The 27,712-nt window shown below is 37.3% G+C and overlaps 1 protein-coding gene across 1 annotated transcript in view; it reads left to right on the forward strand.

The window, feature by feature from the left end:
• Nucleotides 1-518: 518 nt before the first annotated feature.
• Nucleotides 519-27,712, forward strand: part of CHRNB3 (cholinergic receptor nicotinic beta 3 subunit) — a 46,300-nt gene continuing 19,106 nt past the window's right edge. Inside the window, exons 1-3 of the mRNA XM_074227777.1 lie at nucleotides 519-524; nucleotides 22,680-22,874; nucleotides 25,420-25,464. Coding sequence (XP_074083878.1) covers nucleotides 519-524; nucleotides 22,680-22,874; nucleotides 25,420-25,464 — 246 coding nt within the window. The remainder of the gene's footprint in view (nucleotides 525-22,679; nucleotides 22,875-25,419; nucleotides 25,465-27,712) is intronic.

Below are 27,712 nucleotides of genomic sequence, written 5' to 3' on the forward strand. Positions count from 1 at the left end.
TAAATCCCTCTTATTCTTCTAGTGTAAATCAACTTGTGGGGAATGCACTTCAACGGAAAGGATCTGACTTTGATTCTTGACCTCTAGGCCTCAGTTCCCTCATCTGTTAAATGGAGTGAGTTGACTGTCTAAATTTGATTCCCCATCCATTCATGCTTCCATTTCCATAAGAACATGTTCAGGAAACACCATAAAATATAATCACTTGGATTAAAAAAAATTATCATCATCATCATCATCATCGTAGAGAACCTTAAGATTTGCAAAGTATGTTACAAAAATTTCCTCATTTTATTCTCACTACACCAAGGGAGGCAGGTACCATTATTATTTCCATTTTACATATAGGGAAACTGAGGCAGATAGGGGTTAAAGTAAGCTGTCCCTACAGAGCTAGTGCCTGAGGATAAAATTGAACCCAAGTCTTCTTGACTCCAGATCCAGTGTTCTATCCACTTTGCCGTATAGCTGCCCCTCGATAAAACAGACTGCTCTTCTAGATTAAGGATGCTTTGCAGATGACGGTCAGTATCCTCCCAGATCCATAACTCACAAGCTCCTTTCAATGCCAACCAGAGAACACATCAGGAAGCGGGGCAATGCAGTAGGGAAAACTGCTGAATGTGAAGTCAGAGGTCCTCGATTTGAATCTCACCTCTGACACTTATCAACTATGTGACCTTGGGGCAAGTCGCCTCCTCTCCAAGCCTCAGTTTCCTCTTGTGAAAATGAAGGAGGGAGCAGCTAGGTGGCACAGTGGATAGAGCACCGGCCCTGGAGTCAGGAGGATTTGAGTTCAAATCCAGCCTCAGACACTTAATATCACTTAGTTGTGTGAGCTTGGGCAAGTCACTTAATCCCATTGCTATGCTGGATTAGGTAATTCCTAAATCTCCTTTCAGTTCTAGATCAATGGTCCTATGATCCTATGATTTCTCAAAGCAAAAAGGTATTTCATTAGACGGGCATCCAATGCAGGCAGGAAGACCAGAGTTCAGATCTGACCCAGACACTTACTAGTTCTGTGATCCTGGGCAAATCATTTAACTTGCCTCAGTTTCCTCCTTTGTAAAATGAACTGGAGAAAGAAATGACAACCACTCCAGTAACTTTGCAAAGAAAACCCTAAATGAGGTCATAGAGAATCAGAAGCTGCTGAAAACAACTAAGTAACAATTTAATAAAACAAGTTTAATAGATAAATGATCAGAATAATCTTCTCCCCATATACATTCACAGGCACGCACATCCACAGTCACTCCCTATGTAACCTATGCTAAGGACTCCTCTGATATTCAGTTTCCTAATCTGTAAAATGAAGAATTGAATGAAATGAACTTTAAAGTCCATCCTAGATCTGTCATTCCACAAGTGACCCGTGGAAGAGGAACCCATACTTAAGTAAAAAAATCTGAGGAAGAGACAGCATGACTAGGGCAACTTGCACCACTGATGTTGCAGAGCCAATACTGAGTGGGCATCATTGGTCGAGGAGCTTTCTCAGCTGAGGTTGATGGGGTGGGATGCTCTGCGACCCTAAGGTCTCACACAGCTCTTTGCTAGTGGTCATCTCCAGTGAGTTACTCTCTGTTATCATTTACCTGAAGGTGGGTTCCAGGCAGTCCTTGCTTTCAATAAGGTGGTCAACTTCCAGGAATACTCCTTGGTCATATTCTCAAGAGTAGCCTTCAAGAAGTCTCAGTAAAAGAACTCAGGCTAAGTTCAAGCTTCCTTTTAAAATGATTTCTTTCCCTTTGTTGTTCCATCATGTCAGATTCTGTGATACCATTTGGATTTTTTTTTTTTTTGCAGAAATACTAAAGTAGTTTGCCATTTCTTTTTCTAACTCATTTTAGAGATGAGGAAACTGAGACAAGATTAGGGTCAAGGGACTTGCCCAGTGTCACACTAGTTAGTATCTGGGGCCAGATTTGAAAACAGGAGAATGAGTTTTTCTGACTCCAGGTCCAACACTTTATCCACTATGCCCCCTAACTGCCCATTCTCTTAATAGTCTGGAATCCCTAATCTTAATCTCCTGTTGGATTTGGGGTTAATAATAATGAAAATAATGATGCTGCTGCTGTTTAGCATTAAAGTTTGCAAAGTGCTTCACATATATATTATTTGATTTTGTCATTCCCTTGCTTGACCCCTTAACTTGGGGTCACCACTTAGCAAAATGGAAAACAAGATGGGGCAGAGTTAGGATGTTAATTTTCTTTTCAGCCCCCATAATACACCTAGATGACATGTAAATCAACTTGGGCCAAGGTTCTGAAGGGCCAGGTGGAGCCCTTGTCCCAAATTTCTTTCTTCTACATTTCTGTGTTTATTGGGCAATCCAGTGAGCCTCAAAATTCTTTATTTAAGGGACTGGTCTTTAAAAGCTAAGAGGAGAATAAATTCAGGTGGAAAAAAAGTAAAGTAAAAACGAAAGATAGCAATAGAAATTTATTTTAAAATCACTGGTCATTCTACCAAATTTAAAATGTTCCACCTTGATGAAATGGGAGGCCCTCTCATGAAAATGCTGCTGAACTTGGAACCCAGAGAATTTGGTCTAGTCTCAGCTCTTTCTCTATGTAGTAATGACCCTAGACAAGGCTTTTAGTAGAACAGACTCTAGAACTGGAAGGAATAGACCTTAGAGAATATCCAATCAAATCCTCATTATACATAAGAAGAAACTCAGGCCCAGATTTTCCTAAACTCAAACAGATAAGAAATAGCAAACAAGAACCCAGTATTCTGAACCCAGGTCTCCTTATCTCTAAATTCAATGTTTTACATCCTCTGAGAAATGAGGAGTTTGAACCAAATGGGTTCCAAGACCCTTTCACCTCTAATATTCTATGAGTCTTATTACATTTTCCAAACATGATATGCATACACTCTAATGTGGCTGCGGCTTCTAAATTTTCATTTTCTACCACTTAGTTAATGTTGACAGCAATTTAATATCCTTTTGATATTGAAAGCATGATCTTTTCTTAAGATGGGGAACCTCCAAGTTTTAAAAAAAGAGGGAATTTATCTTTCAAATTGGGGTTACATTAGATTAATGTCCAAGCTCCCTTTCAACTTTAGACTTCCTTGATTTTATTAACTGTCAAAGAGAAAGAAATCTGACTCTGTGGATTCCAGGAAAATACAAATATTTAACTAAAGTCTCCTCCCAATTCTGGCCATTTTCTCTAGCTGTTAACCGATGTTTAGGATATTCTCACTCCTCACCTCTGCCTCCTGACTTCCTTCTATACAAAATTTAAACTTTACTTTCTCAAGAGGTCCTTTCCTGTCTCATCTCTACTCAGTGCCTTCCCTCTAATATTAATTTCTGTTAATTCTGTATATAACTTGTATTTTTTACATGTTTTCTTTGCATTAGAGTGGAAGCTACTTGAGGGCAGGACTGTATTTTTGCCTTTCTTCATATTCCCAGGACATATCACAGTTCTTGGTAGCAGAAAATATTTAATAAATATTTGCTATTTCACTAATACAGTAGATAGAATCTTCTTATTTTGGAATGCAGATTAAGTGTAGCAGAGCCTACCAAGTTGGACAACCTTAACATAGACAGATCACAACTTCCCCACACCTTCTATAGGTATATATGATCATCAGTGGTCCATATTAATTTCTGTTGTCCAAGGACTAAAGTAGCTAAGTGGTCATATCCCAGGGCTGATTAGAGGGGGGTTGAATTCTTCTGCCACCACCTGGGGAAGTCGTGATCTGTGATGGTGAAGGGAAAACCCACATAGATTAAATTTTAAAACTTTGAAGAAGATATAAACCAAAAAATAGCAGCCTGGTCTTCTAGACATTAACTTATTAAACAGTTCATAATGTATATGTTGTAGATTTCTATAAACTAAAACTAAAATATAGAGACTGTCTATGTTAGTGTTTCTGTTCTCACCCCAAGGATTATATATAATTAACCAATAATTACACATTTCATCAGGGAAAGTTAGTATATTAGGGAGGTGGTTGCTAAACCTGGGGCAACATGATAAAATACACTTGTTTATTTGTCTGTTCTGGAGAGCTAATTGTTGGGCTTGCTTCAAAACCATGGTTGCAAGTCTAGCCATCTGTCCTTTGGTTTTTGGAATGGAGTGAGGAAGTCTAACCATGGGAAGTTCAGTAAAATGATTCATTAAATAGAGCACACATGGCAGAAATATATGCATTATTATGTCTGTGATCATTCTAAATCCTAGGATTTTTCTCTGAAGTCCCTTCCAATTCTAAATTCCATTTTGTCTTTTTTTTTCAAGGCAATGGGGTTAAGTGACTTGCCCAAGGCCATGCAGCTAGATGATTATTAAGTGTTTGGGGTCACATTTGAACTGGGGTACTCCTGACTCCAGCATCTAGCTGCCCCTTTGTCTTGTTTTTTTAATGCAAGGGCCAGCTCAGCTCTTGTGACTTAATATAATGTTAATGAACCTCTTAGTATTCCTGCTTTCAGTCACTCCTTTCTTCAATCTATCTTCCCATAATTGCCAAATGGATTTTCCTAAAACACAAATATGACTGTCACTCCCCTATTCAAAAGTCTTCAATCAATCTTTCTGTTTCTCTAGGATAAAATACAAAATCCTTAGTATGACATTTAAAGTCCTCTACAATATGAATCCCACTTACCTTTCTACAAGAATTTTAACTTCATTTTGTCCTTTCTTAAGTTGTCTCGTTTCAGTGTTGATCTGATGGCTGTTCCCTATTGACACAACATTCCATCTTTCAACAGATTGTTCCCAACCTCCATCCCTACCCCCATCTCCAGAATACATTTTTCCCTACTTTTTGAATCCCTAGTTTTCTATTGCAGCATCTCTATATGAGATTAATTTTTCAATGTTTATTCCAATGCTTAGACTGGGTCTACTATTCAGTTTCCTCTTAGGATACTAGGGTCAGGGGAGGGTTTGTAATATTATTAGTCACAGGTCCCTACTGTTGTGTTCCTTAGTGATTATTGATTAGTTAGCCTGTTAATTAAGTTTTTTAATTTAAGTTTTAGAAATGGTTATTTAGAAAGAATAGTTGGCACAAAACAATTCTCCCCAAAATCTAGGGCACCCTCTCTCACAAGTCTATAAATTCCAGGGGAAAATGGATCCAAGGTAAGAGTTCATTTGGAAAAGGAGTAACCTAGCTTCTAGCTGGATGGAAGTACTCCTCTCCTTTAGTGGAGTCCTCATGAAGTTACCTGAGGGGACCATAGCTCTCTGCATATTGTGTCTTTAAAGAGATCTGAGGCTGCCTATATTTGGTGAATTTAATTTGTATTCAGATGCGGGTAGAGATGTTGCTATCGGTCACCATGATTCAGGGAACACTTATCATGAGAAGTCTAAATATTCTGATCTTTTGAAGATTATAATATTTTCCTTTGGTCAAGGGAGAGTGGAGAAAACTAATATTTTTCCCCATACCCCACCCCCATATAACTCCCACCCCATCTTACCTTCCACCACCCCCCACTCCCACCCAAAGCAATTCTCTCTTAGGGACTTGGCTAGAATGCTCCACCATTAGGTGGGCTTGTTATTGAAATTCCATACTCCCAAATAGCCTGCTGTTTTATCCAAAGTCCCATAGGATGTGATTGATTCTCTACAACCTAGCATTAGATATTTCCCAGGTAGATTTATCTACTTTAATTTAATTTACATTTATTTTATAAGTTTGATTGATTAGAGAAATTTGTGATTGTTTACCTTTTTTTTTGATGATGGAATGATTCTATAGAGAGACATAAAGGTGATGAATATCTGAGTAGCTTTGAGCTGACTTTATCTGTACATACGTCTTAGGCCAAGAACACAACTTAGGTTGGTAGCACATACCTGGCCCCTGGCCTAGTTTGCCCCTTTGTCTATTCATCCATTCATTTACATGTGAGAATGGAAGAGACTTAAAAATTTGAAAACTGGAAGATCTTAACTGTCTGGAAATTGTTGGGTAAATAAACATTACATGGACTGATAATGATGATGATGTTTGGTCTTCATTCTCAAAGAAGACCATGACATCAGGGAAATGATTCAATGACTTGGATCTTGGGGGGCGGGGTAGTGGTTAAGGGGCTATGCTAAGTCACCAGCCTCACTTTCTCCTCTGGATCCCATGGTCAGATATGGATCATACCAACTGGAGATGGACCTAGATGTGAGGCAATCAGGGTTAAGTGACTTGATCAAGGTCACACAGCTAATAAGTATCGAGTGTCTGAGACCAATTTGATCTCAGGGTCTTCCTGATGAGAGGGCTACTTCTCTATCCACAGCACCACATATCTGCTCCCTTGGGATTACCTGGATTACAGCAGAGACTTCAGAGGCTTGCATACCTTTCATTTATTGGATTGAAAACTGGGAAGTACATTAAATGCTTCATATAACTAGTCTGAGGTTTTGGGCAGAGAGATTCAGGTCCCAGAGTAGGGAGGGAACAAAGGAAAAAACTAAGCCTAAGGTTACTAGCTAGTTGGAAACTGAGAGTACTCTGTTCCTTGTTCTAAAGGATTTGGCAACTGAGTAAGAGAATCTCCTGCTGGTTGGTGTGAGAGGTCTTTGGAGCCAAGACTCTTAGGACCATAGGGAAAAGGTTTTCTTGATTTTCAAAAAGAACTACTAGACAAAGCCTGCAGGCTTTATGGAATCTGAAAGAACATGGCAGTACTTGCCCTTCCACTGAAGAAAGAATCAAAAATTTCAGATTCTTTCTTCAGTGGAAGGGCAGAAACAAGACTACCTCCAGCTGAGCAACACTGGCAGAGACTATGTGTCTAGCTGATGAGTGCTTGGCAAAGCAGCCACCAGTAGAGTAGCATCTGGCAGAGAATGCATTCGACTGAGCTCTATCAAGTGGAGAATGAATCTTGAAGACCCAGTGGAAGCAGAATAGTGACACTACTTCAGCAGCTCTGGGAAGGAGTGAATTACCTCCTGGGTATGTGCTCTTTCCACATTTTTTTACTGATGAATATCTCCCCTCCACCCATTTGTCTTCCCTCAAAGTGATTCCTACATCTGTGACTCTATACCTGTGTTCCCTATGTGTGTCCACTCCTGGGAAGGTGTGTTGCCTCTGGTTTGTGGGGGGAATGGTTTGCTCCTATGCAGTGTTTTATTGCTGCTTTTCTTACTGTACCAGTTCTTTAAACATCTTTGCTTTATTTTAATTTCATACTCTGGCTGTTAGAGGCAAAGACATTGGTGGGGTTTATGAGCTATGCTTTTAGGGGTTCCTGAGTAGCATTTGGATTCATTCAGGGTGGTAGTGGATGGGGGCTTTTGTGAGTTGGTGACCATTGGACATTACAGAGTTAAAGCATCTAAAGTAGCAGTCAGTTTAGAAGATGCTGGAAGATGGGTCTAGTCTCAAAGAAATGTGAATATGAACATGCACATAGCAACTTAATACTGAAATACTGAAAATTGTGTAAATTCTGCGGGGCATTCTCCGTTAATCCTAGTGTGAAGCTTTTTACCCTACCAGGGAGGAAACTCTCCAGGCAGCTGGGTGGTATAGTGGGTAAGGCACTCAGTAAAATCTAAGTTTAAATCCTACCTCAGAAATTTATCAGCGGTGTGACCCTGGGCAACACTCTCCTCTCACCCTCAGTTTTTTTGCCTGTAAAATGGGGATAATAATAATAACATCACTCTTCTAGAATTATTGAGAGGATAAAATGAAATAATATATTGTGGTATTTTGCATACCTTAAAACACAAAATCAGTGCTAATGATTGTTATTCTCAGATCATGTCTTTTAGCTACTTTCTAAGATTCAGTTGGTTCCTGGCACTTCCTCTTTCTCTGGTCCCCAGATCAGCAGCCACTGTCTTTTTTTTTTTTAAACCCACTTTGACTCTGCAAAATCAACTACCAACTTGTATCCCTTCCCTTTGTTGTTCTGTCCAGTCACACATTACCTTTTTTCCACACCCAATTGTGAAATCCTTCAGTTCACACTGTTCAAGGACCCTTTTATCCCCCAATATATAGTCCAAGCAATCTATGCAGTGTTTGGAATTTAAGTAATGCACATTAATCAAATCATTTAATTAAATTTAAAGCATAGTGACTCCTCCTTTTACCATACTTGTTGTTCAGTTATTTTTTAGCAATTCTTCATGATCTCAATCGAGGTTTTCTTGGCAAAGATACTGCAGTGGTTTGCCATTTCTTTCTCCAGTTCCTTTACAGATGAGGAAACTGAAGCAAACAGGGTTAAATGACTAACCCATGGTCACACAGCTAATAAGTGTCTGAGGCTGGATTTGAATTCACAAAGATGAATCTTCCTTCTAGATGGGGTCCTCTATCCACTGTACCACCTAGCTGCCCATACTAGGCTTAGAGAGATGTTGAGAGGTAAGAGGGGGGATTAGGGTAATGAACTAGAATGGGAAATCCCTTGGCAAATTTTACAGCCTAAGGCAGATGCCTTCTCTAGTCTCATTTTTTGGGTGTGGTCTGCAGGACCGGTCTGTTCACCTTAGATACCCATCTGTTCACTCAACATTATTTAGTCTTATGTGCTTGCAGCTTTTTTTGGCAGTCCAGTAGGTGAGAATTGGAAATATAGGAAGCAGATAGGCCTCATTATCAACTTTCCCCTTCTCAAAAGCATGGAAATATCACTCACTTTCCTTTTGGGAAAAGAAAAAATGCAATCGATCATAGTGGGATCACAGGAAACCTCAGGGCTGGGCTATAGGATAAAAATCCTTGAGGATCACAGAACAGTGAAACAGAGTTAAGCATTTTCTCATATACTTACTAGTTATTTTTAAAATACAAGTTCATATAGAAAAGCTAATAGAAGAACCTTATAGCCTCAGCCACTTCTTCTGAGGCTTCTGGAAGAATGCGTACAAAACTGTTTCTCTTCTCAGATATCTACAACCAAAAGAAGAAATACCACTGCCCCAGATGGTTTGTAACTCCCAGCTCTTATGATACAGCTTATTTCCTCACTTCTCTGCCCAGCAAAACCTTGTAAGGGAATAAATAAATAAGTCAGGAGTTAGGACCCAGGGATACTTGGACGACGTGACAGCTGCCTGGAAATCAATGAAATGTGCTTTAAGATGCATCAGACTGATGGGAGATTTGGTTTGAATTCCTCTTACCCATCTGTTCAGGTACAAGTGTTCCTCTTTTGACTGGGAATGGTTACATTCCTATCCAAACTTCTTCCTAGAAAGGGAATTTATGGTTTGGGAAAAGGAGAAAAACTGACCTCCAAAAACTGACAGACATCATGGTGTTGCCAGATATTTTTACAGTATTCCTCATCCTGGCTGTGAGCCCCTCAGGTAAGGGTAATTGGCTTCTTAAAAACTGAGGGTGGGAAGGTAAAATGGTTTAAAAAGAAAAGGATGTAGCAGTTTGGCACCTATATTGTGAGATACTTGGAATGTATTTAGCAGGAAGTTTGAATGGAAGCTATTGCCAGTGATATGGAACCTAAATGTTCCTACAATGTCATCAGCTGTTTCAGAATTCTGAGAACTTCTGTGGTGCTCTGGGAAGTCTGGGATCAGGGCTGGTAACTTAACTAAATAGGTACAGGCAAAAAGTTGTTTTATAAAAGAAATTAATTTTTTTAAAAGAATGTTAAAAATATATTTTCTAAAAAAAGTTTTTAAAAGTTGCTAAACGAGTTGATAACATTCAAAAACTGGCATGATATGTTTGATACAGAACCTATCTACTGACTATTTCCCATCTATGTAAGGACATAGAAGTAGGCTTCTTGTTTCTATTTTTAAATCTGTGTAAACATCTGAAGTAGGCTTGGGTGCCATGTTATACATACACACATACATGCATGTGTTTGTAGATAAAGATAAAGTAATGGACCTGGAGTAAAGGAAGAAATGGGTTTAAATCCCCTTTCCTATTATTGTTATGACAAATATGTTTGTCAGAGTAGAGAAGCAGAGGGGGAAAAATAGTAAAACTCAAAATCTTAGCAAGAAAAAAAAAAAGGATTGGTAGAAACTACCATTGAATGTAACTGGAAAACAAATAAAATATTCATGTAATTTAAAAAAAAGTAGAGAAGTACTGAAGCAAAGGCTGAGGAGTAAACAGTAATCAAAAAAAGGAGGGAAGGAAGGAAAGAAAAGGAGAAGAGAGAAAGAGGAGAGTCTATTATTAACACTCTAACATTATCGGTGTTTAATTCACTTTTTCTATTCCTTCAACATCATTAAATTTGGCAAACTTCTATATTCACTTTGCTATATAATGACCCTTCAAAATAAAAAAAGTCAGAGGATTTTAAAGTAAATTAGCTATTTGCATTTCTGATAGATTTTCTCCAAAACTCCTGACTCTTTATCTTTTTTTTTTAATGACCAGATTTTTACCTTTCTTTGAAGGGGGGGAATCATATCATGGCTAAAAATAGCAGAAAATACACACTTTCTTTGGACATTGATGCCTTTTATACCATAGGTGTTACATAAGAACATTAAAAATGGTTCTTAGGCTCTTGACCTATCTAAGGAATGGGTAGTTATTGTTACTGACCTCAGCAGATTACTTACTTGGTCCTTTCCAGCAGGAATTTTGTAAATCCTAAGGCACCATATAAATGTAATCCATTATGATGGGAAAAGGGAAACCTGAGAAATGACCAAAGTTGTAATGTTCTTCTATTAGCTTTTCTATATGAACTTGTATTTTATTCTATTCTATTTTTTTTTAGATTTTTTTTTCAAGGCAATGGGGTTAAGTGGCTTGCCCAAAGCCACACGGCTAGGTCATTATTAAGTGTCTGAGGCCAGATTTGATGAACTTGTATTTTAAAAATAACTAGTAAGTGTATGAGAAAATGCTTAACTCTGTTTCATTGTCACGTGATCCTCAAGGATTTTTATCCTATAGCCCAGCCCTGAGGTTTCCTGAGCTTTCTGGGGTTAGTCCCTATAGTTATTCAAATCAATAAACCATTGATGTTTGAGTGGAGATATATAAAGATAAAAATGACCAGCCTCTGCCCTCTGGTACTTACAATTTAATAGGTGGGGCTGAGACAAGAAAATATTTATTATATAAATTAGAATGAGAAAATCCAGAGGTTAAGATCAAAAAGACTGGAGACAACTGGGGAAGGAATGCTCTCCTCTAGATGGGGGAGGGGGAACAAGGAGATGGCATCTGAGATAGTGTCTGACATCATTACGTACAAGTGGCAATATAGAATTGTGGACAGGGTGATACAGGTCTGCAGATTCAAGTTGTTGGGGAGACTGTGTGGTGGAATCATTGAACTCAGGGGTTCAGTAGGGCTAAAGTCCCATTTTACAGGTAAAGAAACAGAGAAAGGAGATAAGATAGTTAAAGAAAGACAGAGCATTTGTTGAGCTTTAACTGTTTATCAGTCCCTGTCTTAAGCTCTGAGCACACAAATATGAGCTTGTAATTCAGTCAAAGTAATCAAAGAGCTAATATTCTAATAGGGGGAGACAGCCCATAAAGAGGAGTTAGAAGGGGTGGGATAAAGGCAAGTAAACAGTCCAGAAGTAGTATGGGGGACTGGACCCTAGCAAAGTAAGGGAGGAGATGAGGTGGAGTCCGAGGTGAAAGACGAGTAAGTCAGGAGAAAGTGGTGGTCCAATAGAGAATGCATAGATTTAAAGCCAGAAGAGACCTTCACTTTACTAGATAAGGAAACTGAGTTACAGTGAAGTATATTGATTTGTCTAATCTCAATAGCTAGTGAGTCTCTCTGAGACAGATTTCAAATCCAGATCTTGACTCCAAGATCTGCACTCTCTCTATCCACTACTATACCATGTTGCTTAAAATAGTTAAGGTTACCAAAATCAAAACTAAAAGATAGTCATAACTATCACATCAGTCAGGTGCAACTGGCTACTAGGAAAAAATAGCAGCCAAGCTAGTGGACAGCCATAGAGGAAGGAAGGTCTGTTAACTGAATGCCAGCAATGGCATAACCCCTCAGAACCCACTCTATCTTGCAGCATACTGCCTCTTGAGGATATGTACTAAATAATTTCATGATCCTGATTCTGCTGAGAAAAAAGCTTGGCAGCTCAGCCAACCTTTCTGAGCCCTGGTGTATCCTGCTGAAGGGAGCAGGTGCTTCAGTCCAAAGGTTTTTTCAGTCTATGACCTCCCTGGAGGGAGAAAAGAGAAATCTGTTTTCTGGGGAAGGAGAGCTGCTAGCCTATGAGTTTGCTGGGCACTAAAGGATTCATCCAATAGATTAAAATGAAGCTCAGATATAAGGCAGATGAGAAGGGAGCACGTAATGTATGGGGAATGGAGACAAGAAGGGATATCCCCAGTTCCCCAAGAGATGCTTCATTGTTTTCCTTAGTAGCTAACCAATTTTTTTTTCTGAAGCTATGGTGGACTTCCCAGAGCAAAGGCAGACTTTGGACTGTTTTCTTGGTGATGACTGTTATACCTATAATTGTACTCTTAGAGCCTTCACTGTCCAATGCTTCTGGGTACCAAAACTATTCCATAGCTGCTATCTGTAGGGTAACATGGCCATAATGCCCTCATCCAAGTCCCATCTTCCCTCTAGGCTTTATAGGGGCAATATTCAGCATCTCTATGGTCAGTCTCCTCTCCCAATTACTCTACCTGAATTGTCACTTCTGCCCTGCCAGACTCCCCACTATATTCAACCAATTTTACCTCGGGTATAAGAATTCTTAGTTATGACTCTGGCAAGGAGAAGCATGGCAGGAAGATCATAGGGAGAAATTCAGGCAAAGGGATTCTTATGCTCATGTTGACCATATGGTTTGAAAATGGTTTGACAACTACTTCTGAAGTTTCCTTTAATCAGTCAAGCATTTTATTAAGCATCTGTTATGCCAGACATTGGGAATCTCCAATGTCTCTTCATGGTGTAAGAAAAGACCCTGGGTTCTCAAAGGCTATACCAGTAGAGCATAAGCTCTGAAAGATCCCACCAAGTGGGAAGGTTCCAAGTACATTCCAAAACACAGATTGCAAGTCTGTCATCTGAGGACTAGTCTACCTGAGTTCAGAGCGGTTCATTCACAGGTTGGCTACCAGTTGACATCTTTTTACATGAGTTTCTCAAATCATACAACTCTCAACTAAGACCATGCTTTCCAAATGATATAGCAATTTCTCCTTTTTAACAAAAAAATTACACCCCAAAGATCTTTTAGAAAAAAATTAAAATTTATAGTTAAATGTAATAAATAAAATGTTAAATGATTACCATAATCACTCTTTAGGTATTTCCATTTTCAAAAATTGATAGAATTCAAAAAACAACCTATGGTAGCATTCTTACCAAAATGAAAGATTATAACAAAAAAAAGGTTATGGACTATGAAGACTGTGCAGACTGTGCACTCACTCACTCTGTCTTTTTTTTTTGCAAGGCAAATGGGGTTAAGTGACCTGCCCAAGGTCACACAGCTAGGTAATTATTAAGTGTCTGAGGCTGGATTTGAACTAAGGTCCTCCTGAATCCAAGGCTGGTGCTCCATCCACTGTGCCACTTAGCCTCCCCCTTCACTGTCTTAAGTCTTTAAATGAGAATTTAATGATTAATATACTTATAATACAAGATTTATATATTTATAACCAAAGAGATACAATTATATATGAAGAAAAACATAAGTATAAATAAAGGAAAAAAAAGGAAAGAGAAGAAATAAAAGAGAAAAAATTACCTAACTGAGGAGGTTCCAACACCTGGAAATTTGGCTGACTGGAGAAGTCGAGTCATAACACAGCCTCTAGGGTTTCGATTGGGAAAATCCCTTCAGCAGAGCATCTTCCAAAGCCCACTTTCCCAAGTAAGACCTTTGTAGTACTCACACAAAAGTGGCAAAGGTTCCAGAGTTTACCTGAACTCAGGGATCCAGGGAATTTTGGCCAAGTACAATCACTTTCTCCAACTATCTTGAAGTAAACTCTAGAGATGGGCCAAGTCCCCCAGTGTGAACCCCAAAAGTGTTTAATAGGAATTTTCCCCAGCATTCCCTGCCCCAGAACATACCTTGATCAATCATGCTTTGATTCAATGTGCTCAGGAAGTTCCTTCTCCTTGGACCATAGGGAAAATTTGAATTTAACCCTTCACCCTTCAAGGATATTGAGAACTATATTACAAATTATGATACTTTTAACTTCCACACAAAATTGGTTGACTTCAAGTTTACACATATCCTATTCAAATATATCAATCAATATGACACAACTAACCTGTGTCATGAGTCTATACCTTCTGACAACAGCCATGGAAGATCATGTCTGAGTTGAGATTCAACAATTCACAATTGACCATGTTTGTATATCTCTTAATAATTGTATGAAAGGCATGTGTGATTGATATCTAAATAAAAATCACAGATTAGCTCATGTCTGGGATGGATATATATCTGAAATGGCTTTCCACCCATCCCTCTCTAAGGGATACTGTGATTGCCATATTTGTGAGAAGTAAGGAAGAGGGCTGGGACTATGCACTTGGTTCTTCATTCATCTGCCTTCAAAAACATAAATGAAATTAGAATTTTACCTGTCCATATCTATCATACCTCAAATATTAATAGTCCAAGGGATATGGAATAAACTCTGCTTTTCTTGATCATCTTCAAGGGGAAAGGATTAGTTTACTATCACACCAAACCTTTCACCGAGCTCCACAAAGGACCACCACAAATTGCTAGCAAATGTCTTTATTGAACCTTTTTATCAAAGTAAGAAGTACATAGAAAAATTGGTACAGTTATATGGATTCAAATAGATGAAGAATACATAAGTGTAAATGAATTCTTTGGGAGAAAGACAAGATCTCAGCTCAAACCAGGAAAGGAAACTATCTCAGATTTCACCATTGGGAAGTATTTTTTTTTATCAGTTTCAGGACTTTGGGGGGTCTGGATCCCTACATGTCTATAACTCTGCTAGTTATTTGAAAGCTAGAATGTTTCTCTCATAAACTACTTCCCTCAAAATCTTCCAACAATCTGAAATATTCCATCTCTTCATTCAGGTACACACAGCACTATGGTTCAATATTCTCTCAGCTATTCGAGTTATGTCCCCTTACACAAAGACAGTGTACCATTCAACCTGAATGAACAGAGGTGTTGCATAGTCATTGCCTTGTAGTATCAATTGTAGATAACTCTCTATATTAGACTAGCTTTGGTTGACTTGATTAAGCTTTTCTTTAATTCAAAAAGGTAGATATACTTATACAAAACAGCTTTCTTAGGAGTAGAAAAGATACAGTTGGTCTCTGTAAAACAAGAGGCAATTGTCAATTAGGGGAAGCTAGGTGGTATAATGAATAGAGAGCCAGGTCTGGAGTCAGGAGGATCTAAATTTAAATCTGGCCTCAGACATTTACTAATTGTGTAACTCAGGACAAGTCACTTCACCACAGTTTGCCTCAGTTTCTTCATCTCTAAAATGGGGATAATCTAAGATCAAATGAAATAATCATTATAAAATATGTAGAACACTGTACCTACACAGAGTAAACTCTATATGAACATCAGTTAGTATTATCATTTATTATTGTAACCTCAACCATTGTCAGTGGTCTTGACTTTTGTCCTGACTCCGGAGGAGAGAGTTGAGGACACTGATTACTTTGCATGTCTCTGCCTTACTTCAAACTAATTTATACTCATGTCAAGAAATCACCCTCATAATGTAATTGGTCCTTTTTGAGAATGAAGGATGAATAGCAACAATCTCCAGGTCCTCCATCCCTCTTTGTCATTTCAGTCCATCACCCTGCTCTGGTCTCCCTTTCCTCTCTTCACAGTTGAGATACTAGAGTTGACCAGTCAGCTTAAATGTACCCTGTCTTTATTATTGCTCATGCCTTCCCAAACCCAAATTCTGGATTGCCACAACCACTTGGTGCTGGCAGAATCCTACTGGGGAATATACTACTTTTTTTTATTTTTTTTTTTTTAGATTTTTCAAGGCAATGGGGTTAAGTGGCTTGCCCAAGGCCACACAGCTAGGTAATTATTAAGTGTCTGAGGTCAGATTTGAACTCAGGTACCCCTGACTCCAAGGCCAGTTCTCTATCCACTGCGCCACCTAGCCACCTCGGAAATGTACTTTTTATAAGCTCTGTGACCACAACAAAATTTTATACTCTTATCTCAATTGGGCCCCCACTGATATACAATGATTCTTTCATTCTCCCCACAATAATTATCATATTCCCACAGCAACTGTTTCGAATATTCTCTCTTCCTCTTAGCAGAAGTCCCTACCTTTGACTTTACTAGGAAAACTGGTCATTCGATATGAGTTTCCTCTTCTCCACATCTCACTTTCCCTTACTGTCTCCTTCTTTGCTCCAGTCTCTAACAAAATGGTGTCTATAGAGGCAGTGGAAAGAACTGCTTTTTTTTTTTTCAGAGCTCATTTCAAATTCTGCCTCTATCAACTTGGACACTTCACTTACAATCTTTTAAGAATCACTTAAGGCATTAATTTCCTAATCTATAAAATGAAGAGGTTTGACCAGATAGTCTCTAAGATTCCTTTTAAAACTCTGATCCTTCTTGTCACTTGTGTTTTTATTACCATCCCATATACCTCTTCTAAGAGCTCACCCCTTTAATTATTTCCTTCTCTCAATTATTTCGTATCCATTGGCTCCTTCCTGGCTGTCTACACACAAGCCCATGTCTCCCTAGATCTTAAGAAACTTTTACATAAAGCTGCTATTGCCCATGTTGTCCTTTATCTCTTTTCATTTTTAATGGCCAAACTCCTAGGAGAAAAAAAATCCTCTTACACTGTTGATTCAGGCTTCTTCTCCCCCCCACCCCACTCAAATGAAATTCTTTTCTTCATTATGAACAGATTTCTCAGCTGCCGATCCAATGGTCTTTTCCTCGGTTCCCATTCTTCTGGATCTCTAAGTAGTGTTTGATACTGTTGAATACTGTCTTTATTTGTCATACTTTTCTGGATCTTTAAAGGTGACAGTGTTCAATCCTAGTTGCTGTTCTACTTGTCTGACTCAGAATTCTTTGTCAGATCCTTCCTCTACCTCCCATTAACTGTGGGTATCCCTCTGGGCTCTCCTAGGCCTGCTTCTCTTTCTCTCTATAAGCCAACTTGGTGATCTCAACTCCCATAGGTTTAATTATCATTTCTAAGCAAATAATAACAAATAATAATAGCTAACATTGATATAGCACTTACTCTTTTTCATTGTTATCTCTTTGGATTTGCATCACAAGACTGGAAGGTAGGTGACAATAGAATTTCCATTTTACAGATGAGGAAACTGAGGCTAAGTGACTTGCCCAAAATTGACTTGAGTGTAAATTAAATTTAAGTGAGGCATCGACATGCAAAGTCAGCAGCCTCACTCTCTCCTACAGTCAACAGAATTCAGTGACAAGGCAAAAGTCAAAAACACTGGCGATGATAGAAGTTACAATGTGTGATCTTGACTTTTCTAAATTAAGGTCTTTTCTCAGGTCTCAATTTGTCTGAGGCAACATCTATTCAATGACTAAGGGCTAGGGAAAAATTGAGACAAAAGATGGCCAAATCTGAGGCTAGATTTGAATTCAGATCTTCCTATCACCAGGCCCTTTTATATATTCAGGCCTAATCTCTCTCTCTAGAACTCTAGTTCTGTATCACCTTGTATTTATTTTAATAATAGAATATTTACTATAATAAATAATAACACAAATATTTAATATAGTCATCACCTCTTTCATCTATCTCTCTATTCATATGGTCTTTCTCTTTGTTCAGGCCCTTTCATTTGGACTCTCACAAGCAATGTGATCCTCCTAAGCAACCTCGTTACTCTTAGTCCCATTCCTCTCCATTCCAGTCTCCACATAACTACCAAAATATTGCTAACGATTTGACCTGAACATGTCATTCCTCTAGTTAAATATCTTCAGTAGTTCTCTATTGTCATTAGAATAAATTACACACTGACATTAAAACCTTCATGTTCTGACTTCCACTTACCTTTACAGACGTTTCCTGTTAACCCCCTCCACATACTTTCCATTTTAATCAAATTATCCTGCCAGCTGTTGTGTATAAGCAATCCTCCATCTCCCATCTCTATTCCTTTTTATAGATTGTTTCTCTCCTCACTTCCACTCCTAACTTCCTTCAAGGCCCAGCTTAAGGACCTCCTCCTTACAAGCTCTTTCTTGGTCCTTCAATTCTTAATACGCACCCCCTCCTCAAATCATCTTGTATTTATCTGCTTATATAAACATTTTATATAACATCACCCCAGCCTAAAGCAGAATGTAAAGCCCTTGAGGCCAGAGATTTTTTTTTTTTTGGTCTCCATATACACAAATACTTTAAAAATATTTGGTGCATTGCAAGCAATTAAATATTCAGGGACAGAAAAATTAACCATCTAGAAAATAGTGTACATGGAAAAGGAGTAGTATGAGATGAAGCTCAAAAGGTAAGAAAAATCTGGAATGCCAGAAAAAGACTGTCAATTTTAACTTTATAGGTTATCGGATGTTGCTGAAGTGAAATGAAAAAAGGTGAGCCCTAACCTTGCTGGTAGCACTAGGTGTATAGGGAGAGAAGTCCTATGGACCTTCATCCCCCACTTGCCTGTGGGAGCTAGGACAAGACTGCCTCCTTCCTGCTCCTTGGCACTGGGATGGGTCCTAGAGACCTCCCTAGCAGCTGGAATCTGACACTGCTGACCTGTCCCAAATGCTGGCCTTGCAGTCTACCCAGGCTATACTTGGGACAGTTCCAGGTCTTAAGGAAAATCTATTTGGCTTTGACTGACAAAGAAAAATGGGCTGTGTATCATCATAGAAGGAAATGTGGTGAAAGAGTCCAATGTGCTTAGCCAGGAAAAGGACTAGCTGTCCTAGTGGGGGCTCTTTAAAAAGGTTAACTTTAGAAGAGAAATACATAGGTTCAAAAGAAAGAATTGACTGATATTAAACACACTTTTATGAATTTCAAGAGAAATATAGATCATATCAGGGAGCTTGTTTTGTATGTGGACTACAGATACTTGAAATCAGAATAATGGACACCATCCAAAAGAGAAGTTCTATTCTACAAAGAAGTTCTTAGCATTTTGTATGTGTGCCGTGGACCCTTTTGGCAATCTGATGACACCTATAGACACCATTTCTGAATGTTGCTTTTAAATGCACAATGTAAAAAACACAGGATCACAAAAGAAACCAAATATATTGAAACAGTTATTAAAAAATTTTTTTAAGTACGTGGATCCCATATTAAGAATCTCTGCTATAAAACCTTTTTCAGAGTCAAAATGAAAGAAGCCAAAGAAAGAGAAAGGATGAGGCCCACCAGGAGGCCCAAGATAACTCAAAATCACTCTCTTAAAGTACACAAATGGATCAACAAAAAAGAAACAAGTGTGTTTTTTCCTGGCTAAGATAGAAGTAAAGTATTGTAACTTTAAAAAAAAAAAGAGAAAAATAAAATAAATAAATAATTTAATAAATATAGAGAATAAATTTAAAAACCAATGATCAAGAAAGGAAAGAAATAATAGAATATTATCTAATCAGTACTGATCTCATATCTGAATAAAAGAAGTAAAACATTTTTAGGAAGAGGAAAGTGATATTTTCTGGACCAAAAGAGACTAGATCAACGACTGATTAGTGAATAAATTATTTAGAAATTGCTCTAGCCCATCTTCTGAATAAATTATTCAGAAATAACTCCAGGGAGTTAGATATTATTTCTATGAAATCTCCCTACTGGAAGAAAGAATTTGATGTTTAAAGTACATGTTTCTATGAGTCTTATGAAAAGGGAACTCTACTGGAATTATTTAGACTTCTTGGTCCACTTGCCTTTAGGATGCTGTTACACTATTCAAGGAAGACCAGATACTTCCAGAAGAACTCACTTGATAGGTAATAATACTGTTAGTTAGGAAACTACTCACACTAGTTAAAGGGGATGGAATTCTCAAAGCGATTAGTGAACATCTTAGTTCTAAAAACTTTGCTTCATTTGTTTTCATTTATTAAAAAATAAGATTTTCTTTTTTTTTCTTTTTTTTCGCTCTTCAGTTGGTTTTATATTTTTCATTTTTTGGTACTTTCAAGTATTTTGAGGATTTTTATAGAAAATTACATCTGTATGTAATCAACTTATAAAATATTTCACTACAAAAAACCCCCAAAGAAACAAAAACAAAATAAATGAAAAGAAGCAAGACACCAAAAAGGAATACCAAGAAATGTATCATTTACATATGATGGGTCTCTATATCACTACAATGATAAACAATATTTATTAAGTGCCTGCCACAGGCTAACACTGTACTGATCTCTGGAGATACAAAGAAAGGCAAAAGACAAACCCTGCTCTCAAAGAGTTCAACCTTGTGTCTTCAGCTCAGAGATGAGACAAGTAGCATGCACTCCTAAATCCTGGGAGAACTTTTGAGGCAGAAACCATCATGCAAACAGAATACACCTTGCTGTGTGACCCTCTTATCCTTTTTTCCTGAATTCTGAAACAGAATATTTCTGGAAATCTAACAAAATAAACCACTTTCCCCTAATTGTCCCTCTGTGTCTAACAGAATGAAATTATTCAAATTATCTAGTACTATTTCCCACAATATCTGGATTAGAAGAATGAGGAAAAGATGCCAAATATGCTCCCTTGCAAATTTGCAAGATAGGAAAGAAAAAATTGAACCTTTATGACATATATAGAATTAGAAAAGAGATTTGGACAAATCAATCAACATAGAATTCCAGTTTTAAAGATTTTATTAATCAGGAAACTGCTTAGTAAGAAGCTTCATCGGATCTGGCACACACACACACACATACACACACACACACACACACACACACACACACACACACACAATTAGGTTACCACACATAAAGCCCAAAGTTTATTGAGTAGTCATAGAGACAGTTAGCACTCAGCAGATTATATGAACATGGAAATTCTAAAACAGCCCCAAACGAACCCCCAAAATTCTGGATCTCTTTATATTAAAACAAGTTCTAATAGCTCCTTTATATTATTAATCCCTCATAATTCTAAAAGATTCTAATGTGGGGTGGTCTTTAGATATTCTTATTGTCATTGGGGAGGCAGCTAGAAGGCATTATAGATAGAGAACATGACTTGGAATCAGAGTTTATCCTGTCTCAGACATATTAGCTGTGACACAGAGCAAATTACTTAATCTCTCTGAATAATAATAATAATAATAATTACATAGCACTTTTAAAGTTTATTAAGAACTTTAAAAACAATATCTTATTTGATCCTCACAATAACTATGAGAGGTAGGTACTATTGTTAGTCTTATTTTACAGATAGAAAACTGAGGCAAAAGAGGTTGAATATCTTGCCCATAATCACATAAATGTCTGAAGCTAGATTTTAACTCTTGTCTTTCTGATTCCAAATACAGAATTCAATATATTAAGTCACCCAAGGGCTTCTGAGTCTGTTTCCTCAGCTATAAAATGGAGATAATAAAACCTCACAAGGTTGTGAGGATCATAAAACACACACACACACACACACACACACACACAGACATATATAGAAACTTGGTGGCATATTGGATAGAGTAAGTTCAAATATAGTCTTCATTCCAGTCCATTCTCCATTCACTCACCAAGAGAATTTTCCCAAAGAACAGGTTTTACCTCTAGAGCAAATAGGTGACCCAGTAGATAGAGCACCAGGTCTGGAGTCAGGAAGACTCCTCTTCCTAAGTTCAAATCTGTCTTCAGGTACTCCCTAGCTGTGTGACCTTGGGCAAGTCACTTAACCCTGTTTGCCTCAGTCTTCTCATCTGTAAAATGAACTGGAGAAGGAAATGGCAAATCACTCCAATATCTTTGCCAAGAAAACCCCAATGAGGTCATGAAAAGTTGGACAAACTAAAACAATCCAACAACAAAAACATACATACATATAAACTTTTCAAACTTAAAAAAGTACAATGTAAAAGTTAGCTGTGATTATTATTTGATGTTAGCAGGTGATTAGGGTGGTATAATAAATGTTTATTATCTGACTAACTTTCATATTTTCAAAATTCAAAAACAGGTGTTTTGGTTTGTGTAGCCACTATACCTTAGTGGCCGTGATCTTTTGGTCCGTGGTCTATGTATAGTTTTTAAAATGTCTGTGGACTTAGATGGGGGGAGGGGAGGAATTACATCTTTATTTTCATTCATTTCTAGTTGAAATTCATTATTTTCTTCAATTATTTAAAAATCTTCTGAGGAGGACTATGGGACTTAGATCCCCCCCCAAAAAAATCCTAGAACAGTGCCTTGCCTCAATAGATTATAGTTGTGAGAAACTTTGACTGGAAAAATTCATTATCTAGAAGTCAGACTTCTATTGATGAGACTCTGGGACCTGGTATTTAGATGACAGACACAACGAAAAATGGGACTTCACTTTTGAAGGCTTTGTAGCAGAGTAGCAGCTACCAAAGCTTGAGTTCAGCCTTTGAGAGATCAGACAGCAAAGTAGCATTAGGAGAAGATTGCTTCATTATTTAATTATTTATTTAGCATCCATTTAACTCTTACCCATTATATTCTTTTTCTTTGTAAAAAAGCTTTGAAAACTAAACTTAGTATCATGCTTTATTAATACTGAATTTTTCCTTTGTTCTTACTGCCTCACTAGGGTTCAGTTCAATAGCAGAAACTGAAGATGCTCTCCTGAGGAACTTATTCCAAGGGTACCAGAAATGGGTTCGCCCTGTATTGAATGCCAATGATACCATAAAAGTATATTTTGGATTAAAAATATCTCAACTAGTGGATGTGGTAAGTAAGCATTACTGGGAATCTTATCCCCATCCCTTCCCAAAATAGATTCACTAGCCTGGTTGTTTAACTAAGGTCTAAAAATAAATTGTGAGAGGAAGACACATTGGAATTTTTTGAAGGGAAAAATTAAGAAGTCTTGTGGAAGGATGGGTGATGACAATGGAAAATATCCAATAATGAAAATAATGAAAAGAGCCCTATATTTGGACTCTATGGACTCAGGTTGAAACCTTGGCTCTGTCCCTTACTACTTGTGTAATCGTGGCCAAGTCACACAAGTTCTCTGGGTCTCCTCAGCTATAAAATGTGATTGATGGTCACTCATCTTGATCTGTGAGATCCCTTCCAACTCTAAATATGTGACACAGGGCTAACTTGTACAAAATCCCTTAAAGGAATTGAAGGAAGCAGAGAACAGAAAGAATAACTAAACACTGGAATTGACCTGACCTTGAATAACTGCTATTCTTCCTGGTATGTCATTAATTCTACTGTGTTCAATCATATCCCAACACAACATAGTTGCTTTTTTTCCCCCTGGTTTCGCTAGGGATGAGTTCAAAATGAAGATCAGAGAAAATAGAGAAAGACACATTTTTATTTTTCCTGTTTTAGAACAGATAAAACACTTAGTATAAGATGTCACAAGGGCCCTAACTTCATTAGAGTTATCGTTCTAGAAAGTAAGCTACTAGCAGACCTCCAAGCCCTATGAATTCATCTTCAAGAGATCTTTTTTAAAGTTTTTGTTGTAAATATTTTATTTATTTATTTTTCTAAATACATAGAAAGAGAGCTTTCAACCATAATTTTTTGTAAGGGTTTGAATTTTACATTTTTCTTCCTCCCTCTTTTCCCCTCCTCCCTTCATCTGTCAGAAAACAATTAATTTAGGTTATTTGTGTATAACTAAATTAAATATATACATATGTGTAAGAAGAATCAAATGAAAATGGGGAAAAATAATAGAGAAAAAACATAATACAGAAGACAACTTTTAAAAAATTAAAGAAAATAAGCTTTGGTCTTTATTTAAAATCCATGGTTCCTTCTCTGGATATGGATGGCATTTTCCACCAAAAATTCACATCACAAGTTCACATCCAAAGTCTTATTTGATGAACACATTAACCTATATCTATGCTTTTCTCTATAACTATGAGGACCATACTTTCTGAACTCCATACTGGTATTTCTTTTACAAAACCTTGCTAAAAGTGCATTTTCTTTCCCAGAGATTGGTGCTAACCTTAGAATGTATATAGATTTCTGGAACAAATGACTAGGGATCTGGTAATCTATCCCTAGACTAAGTCCTTACCTCTATTGTAATGATAATTCTAGGAAAAGGAATGTTCTTTCTCAAATGCTCAAAGTCCCTTTACTTAATTTCCCCAAATCCCAGTTTCATCCTTTTACCATCTTGCATGAGTATTTCCTGCCTGACTGCCACCATATTTCTTTAACCTCAAAATCCTGAATTACTGAATCTCAGAATTTGAAGGAAATTTAAATATCATCAAGTATAATCTTTAAGTGAACACAAATCTGCTCCACGATTTCCCTGACAAGAGGGTCATCTGTCTTTGGCTTGAAGTTCTATTGAAGAACTAAGACCTATTCCACTTTTGGTCAGCTCTCATTGTCAGAACTTTTTCTTTTTGTTGTCCAGTCATTTCAGTCATGTCCAACTCTTCATGATCCGATTTGATGTTTTCTTGGCAAAGACACTGGATTGGTTTGCCATTTCCAACTCCAACTCATTTTACAGATGAGGAATCTGACACAAACAGGATTAAATGATTTGTCCAGGGTCACAAAGCCACTAAGTGTCTGAATTCAAATTTGAACTTGGGTCTTCCAGGTTCAATCTTCTATCCATTGTACCACTCATCTGCCCCTTATATTGAGCCTAAATTCACCTCTTTGACTAAATCTTCCATTCACTACCTCCCTCCCCCTCCCCCAGTTTTGTCATCTGGAGCAAAGCAGAACATGTCTACTATATGTGAAAACTTTTCAATAACTTGAGGACAGTTATCATGTCTTCCCCTTAAGCCTTTTACTCTCTAGAATAAACATCCCTGTATAGCATGGTGTCCAAAGTCCTAAAATCCTAGTTGCCCTCTTCTGGAATGCTTCATTTAGCTTGTCCTTGTTCTTCTGAAAGGCTGCAAAAATATGTTTTGCCTTTCCTCCATTCATCCTGTTTCTTGAGTCAACCAACCAGTACCAGCAAAAGAATTTTCCTACATACCAGCTTCAGGTGAACACTGTCAGAGGCAACTTTCCTATGTAAGAGCAGTTTGGTATAGTAATCACTAGTCCAAATTCAGTGAGTAATGAACTTTCTGCACTTTCTCAAACTCAGGTACATTGGCTGTTGGAAATTATTGAGAATGATTGAAATGATTATTTCTTTGGAGTTCTCTAAACCTTTCCATAGATGCCATTTAAATAGAGGGTGATTATAGAAAAATAATGACCTCATGGAATGTTCTCTGTTTCAATTGACATGTTATTTTCCTTGTCATTTGCCTAGGATGAAAAGAATCAGCTGATGACAACAAATGTATGGCTTAAACAGGTAATCTAAAAATTAAAAGCTAATAAATATAGAAAGTGAATTCCATGGAAGAATTTGTATTTATGGATTTTTTTTTTAGAAAAAGGAAAGAAAATATATAATGGGGAACCTTGAGTTTATCAGGTTTAAGCACTTAACTCATTTCTCAAATCTAAACTCTCTCCCAATTAATTTCAGTACAATTCAATAAGTATTTATTAAATACCTACTGTGTCCGGAGTACTGTGCTAGGGGCTGGGGGAGGGGTAGATATTCATCATTTAGTTAGGACACAATCCTATCCATATGGAATTTAGAGATACAAACACAACACAGAAAACAATAATATAAATACTGTACAATAAGTGCACTATGCAGGTGCAAAGCAAAGGTTATTACAAAGTAGAGAAAAGGATCAGCAAATCTTATAGATATTGGAATTGACTTTTAAAGGATGGGTAGAACTCAATCATAGGTGACATAGCTTCTCACAACTAGGAAGAATAGTCAGAATTTAAGTATAGCTGAGGCTCCCTGAAAATCATAGAACTATGTATGCTCTTATGTTTGAAATTCATTTCCATTTCCATGCTTTAATAATGAATGCATTGCTAAGGGATAGGGTCTAAACCTGTGATTTCACTAATTTAGGGAATTGGGGATTGTGGAAACTCCCTCTTACAATGCAAGGTGGAAGCTTCTCAGAAAGTTATAAATCATCTTAGACTTCATATGTATAATGGTTATCATAATTCTTCCAATCTAAATAGTTAGAGAAGGAGGTTGGAAGGAAGGAGAGAATTTGGAACTGAAAATTAAAAAAATTTAAAAGAGGAAAACCAAGTTGTATATATAGTTTTAGATAGTTGCTATTATGAAGTTAAGTGACCAGCCCAGGACCACACAAGTATGTGTCAGAAGCAGAATTGGTCAAGTCTTTCTGACTTCCGGGTTAGTTTTCTAACACTGCACCATGCAGTCTCTCTACTCTCTTATTGTTCTTCTCTGAATAGCTAACAAGCTATAAAATAATATAAAATTAAAATATTTAAAATTAACATAAATTACTTTAAAATTATAAAAAATGTCTTCTAAGGGCGACTAGGTGGTGCAGTGGATATAGCACCGGCCCTGGAGTCAGGAGTACCTGAGTTCAAATCCGACCTCAGACACTTAATAATTATCTAGCTGTGTGACCTTGGGCAACCCACTTAACCCCATTGCCTTGCAAAAAAAAATGTCTGCTGATTCTTATTCCTTCCAACCACTTCTATCAATTTGTCTCTCTCTCGTTTTAATTAGAGTACCTGCTAAACAATTTTTAGGGAAAAATACTTTAGGGAAAAAACCCACTAAATTAGTTTTGTTCCACATATATAAGATCTATCACTTTAATCTAATGAAATAAATTAGTTATTCTAGTTTTGTAATGTTCAGTTCTTTTTGCTGACAGGCTGCAGAGTGGTATGTATATTGTAGTATGCAGGATTTATAGTTAGAAGAAGCAAGTTTGGATTTCAGATCTTCCACTCATTAGTTGTGTGATTTTGGATAAATTCCTTCATCTCTCTAAACAACATTGTTCTCATATAAAAATAAGTAGGTTGACTATTTGGTCTCTGAGATCCCTTCTAGCTCTGAATCCTATAATCAATCAGCTAGTTGTCTTGCTACTTATTGAATGATAACTCTACAAGTCAATGACCTAGCTGGAAAGAGAAAAGTCTGTGTTCTTCCCTTCCATTTTTTCATGTTATCTTTCCGGGATTCCTGTCCCAGACGGCCTAAGACATTTAAAAAAAAATCTGCCATGTATAATTTCTATGGTTATCAATGATCTTTGAAAGATTGTAGAGAACTGGAGATATATCATAGGGTAAGAGAAAGGAAATTAATTACTCTCAGTTTCCAAAAATGGAAGAGAACAGACCAAGCAAGTTTGACTGATTCATGGGAAAATTCTAGAACATATTATTAAAGGAAGAACTAGCAAATCTCTAGGAAAGGAAGTAGTGATTATAAAGAGCCACTGTGACTTTACTAAGAACAGGTTATTCCAAATGTTATTTCTTATTTTCACAGGGCTGTCAAACTGGTAGATCGGGGAACATTGTAGATATATTTTAATTGAGTTTTACAAAGAATTTGACAGAGATTCTCATGCTTTTCATTTGAATAAGACAGAGAAATGTAGGTTAAATAATAGTACAGTTAGAGGTCTTTGAAATAGTTGAATGACTGGACTCAAAGAGAAATTATTAATAGAACT

This window comes from Macrotis lagotis, chromosome 1 (genome assembly GCF_037893015.1).
Source record: "Macrotis lagotis isolate mMagLag1 chromosome 1, bilby.v1.9.chrom.fasta, whole genome shotgun sequence".
In the NCBI taxonomy this organism is placed as follows: Eukaryota; Metazoa; Chordata; class Mammalia; order Peramelemorphia; family Peramelidae; genus Macrotis; species Macrotis lagotis.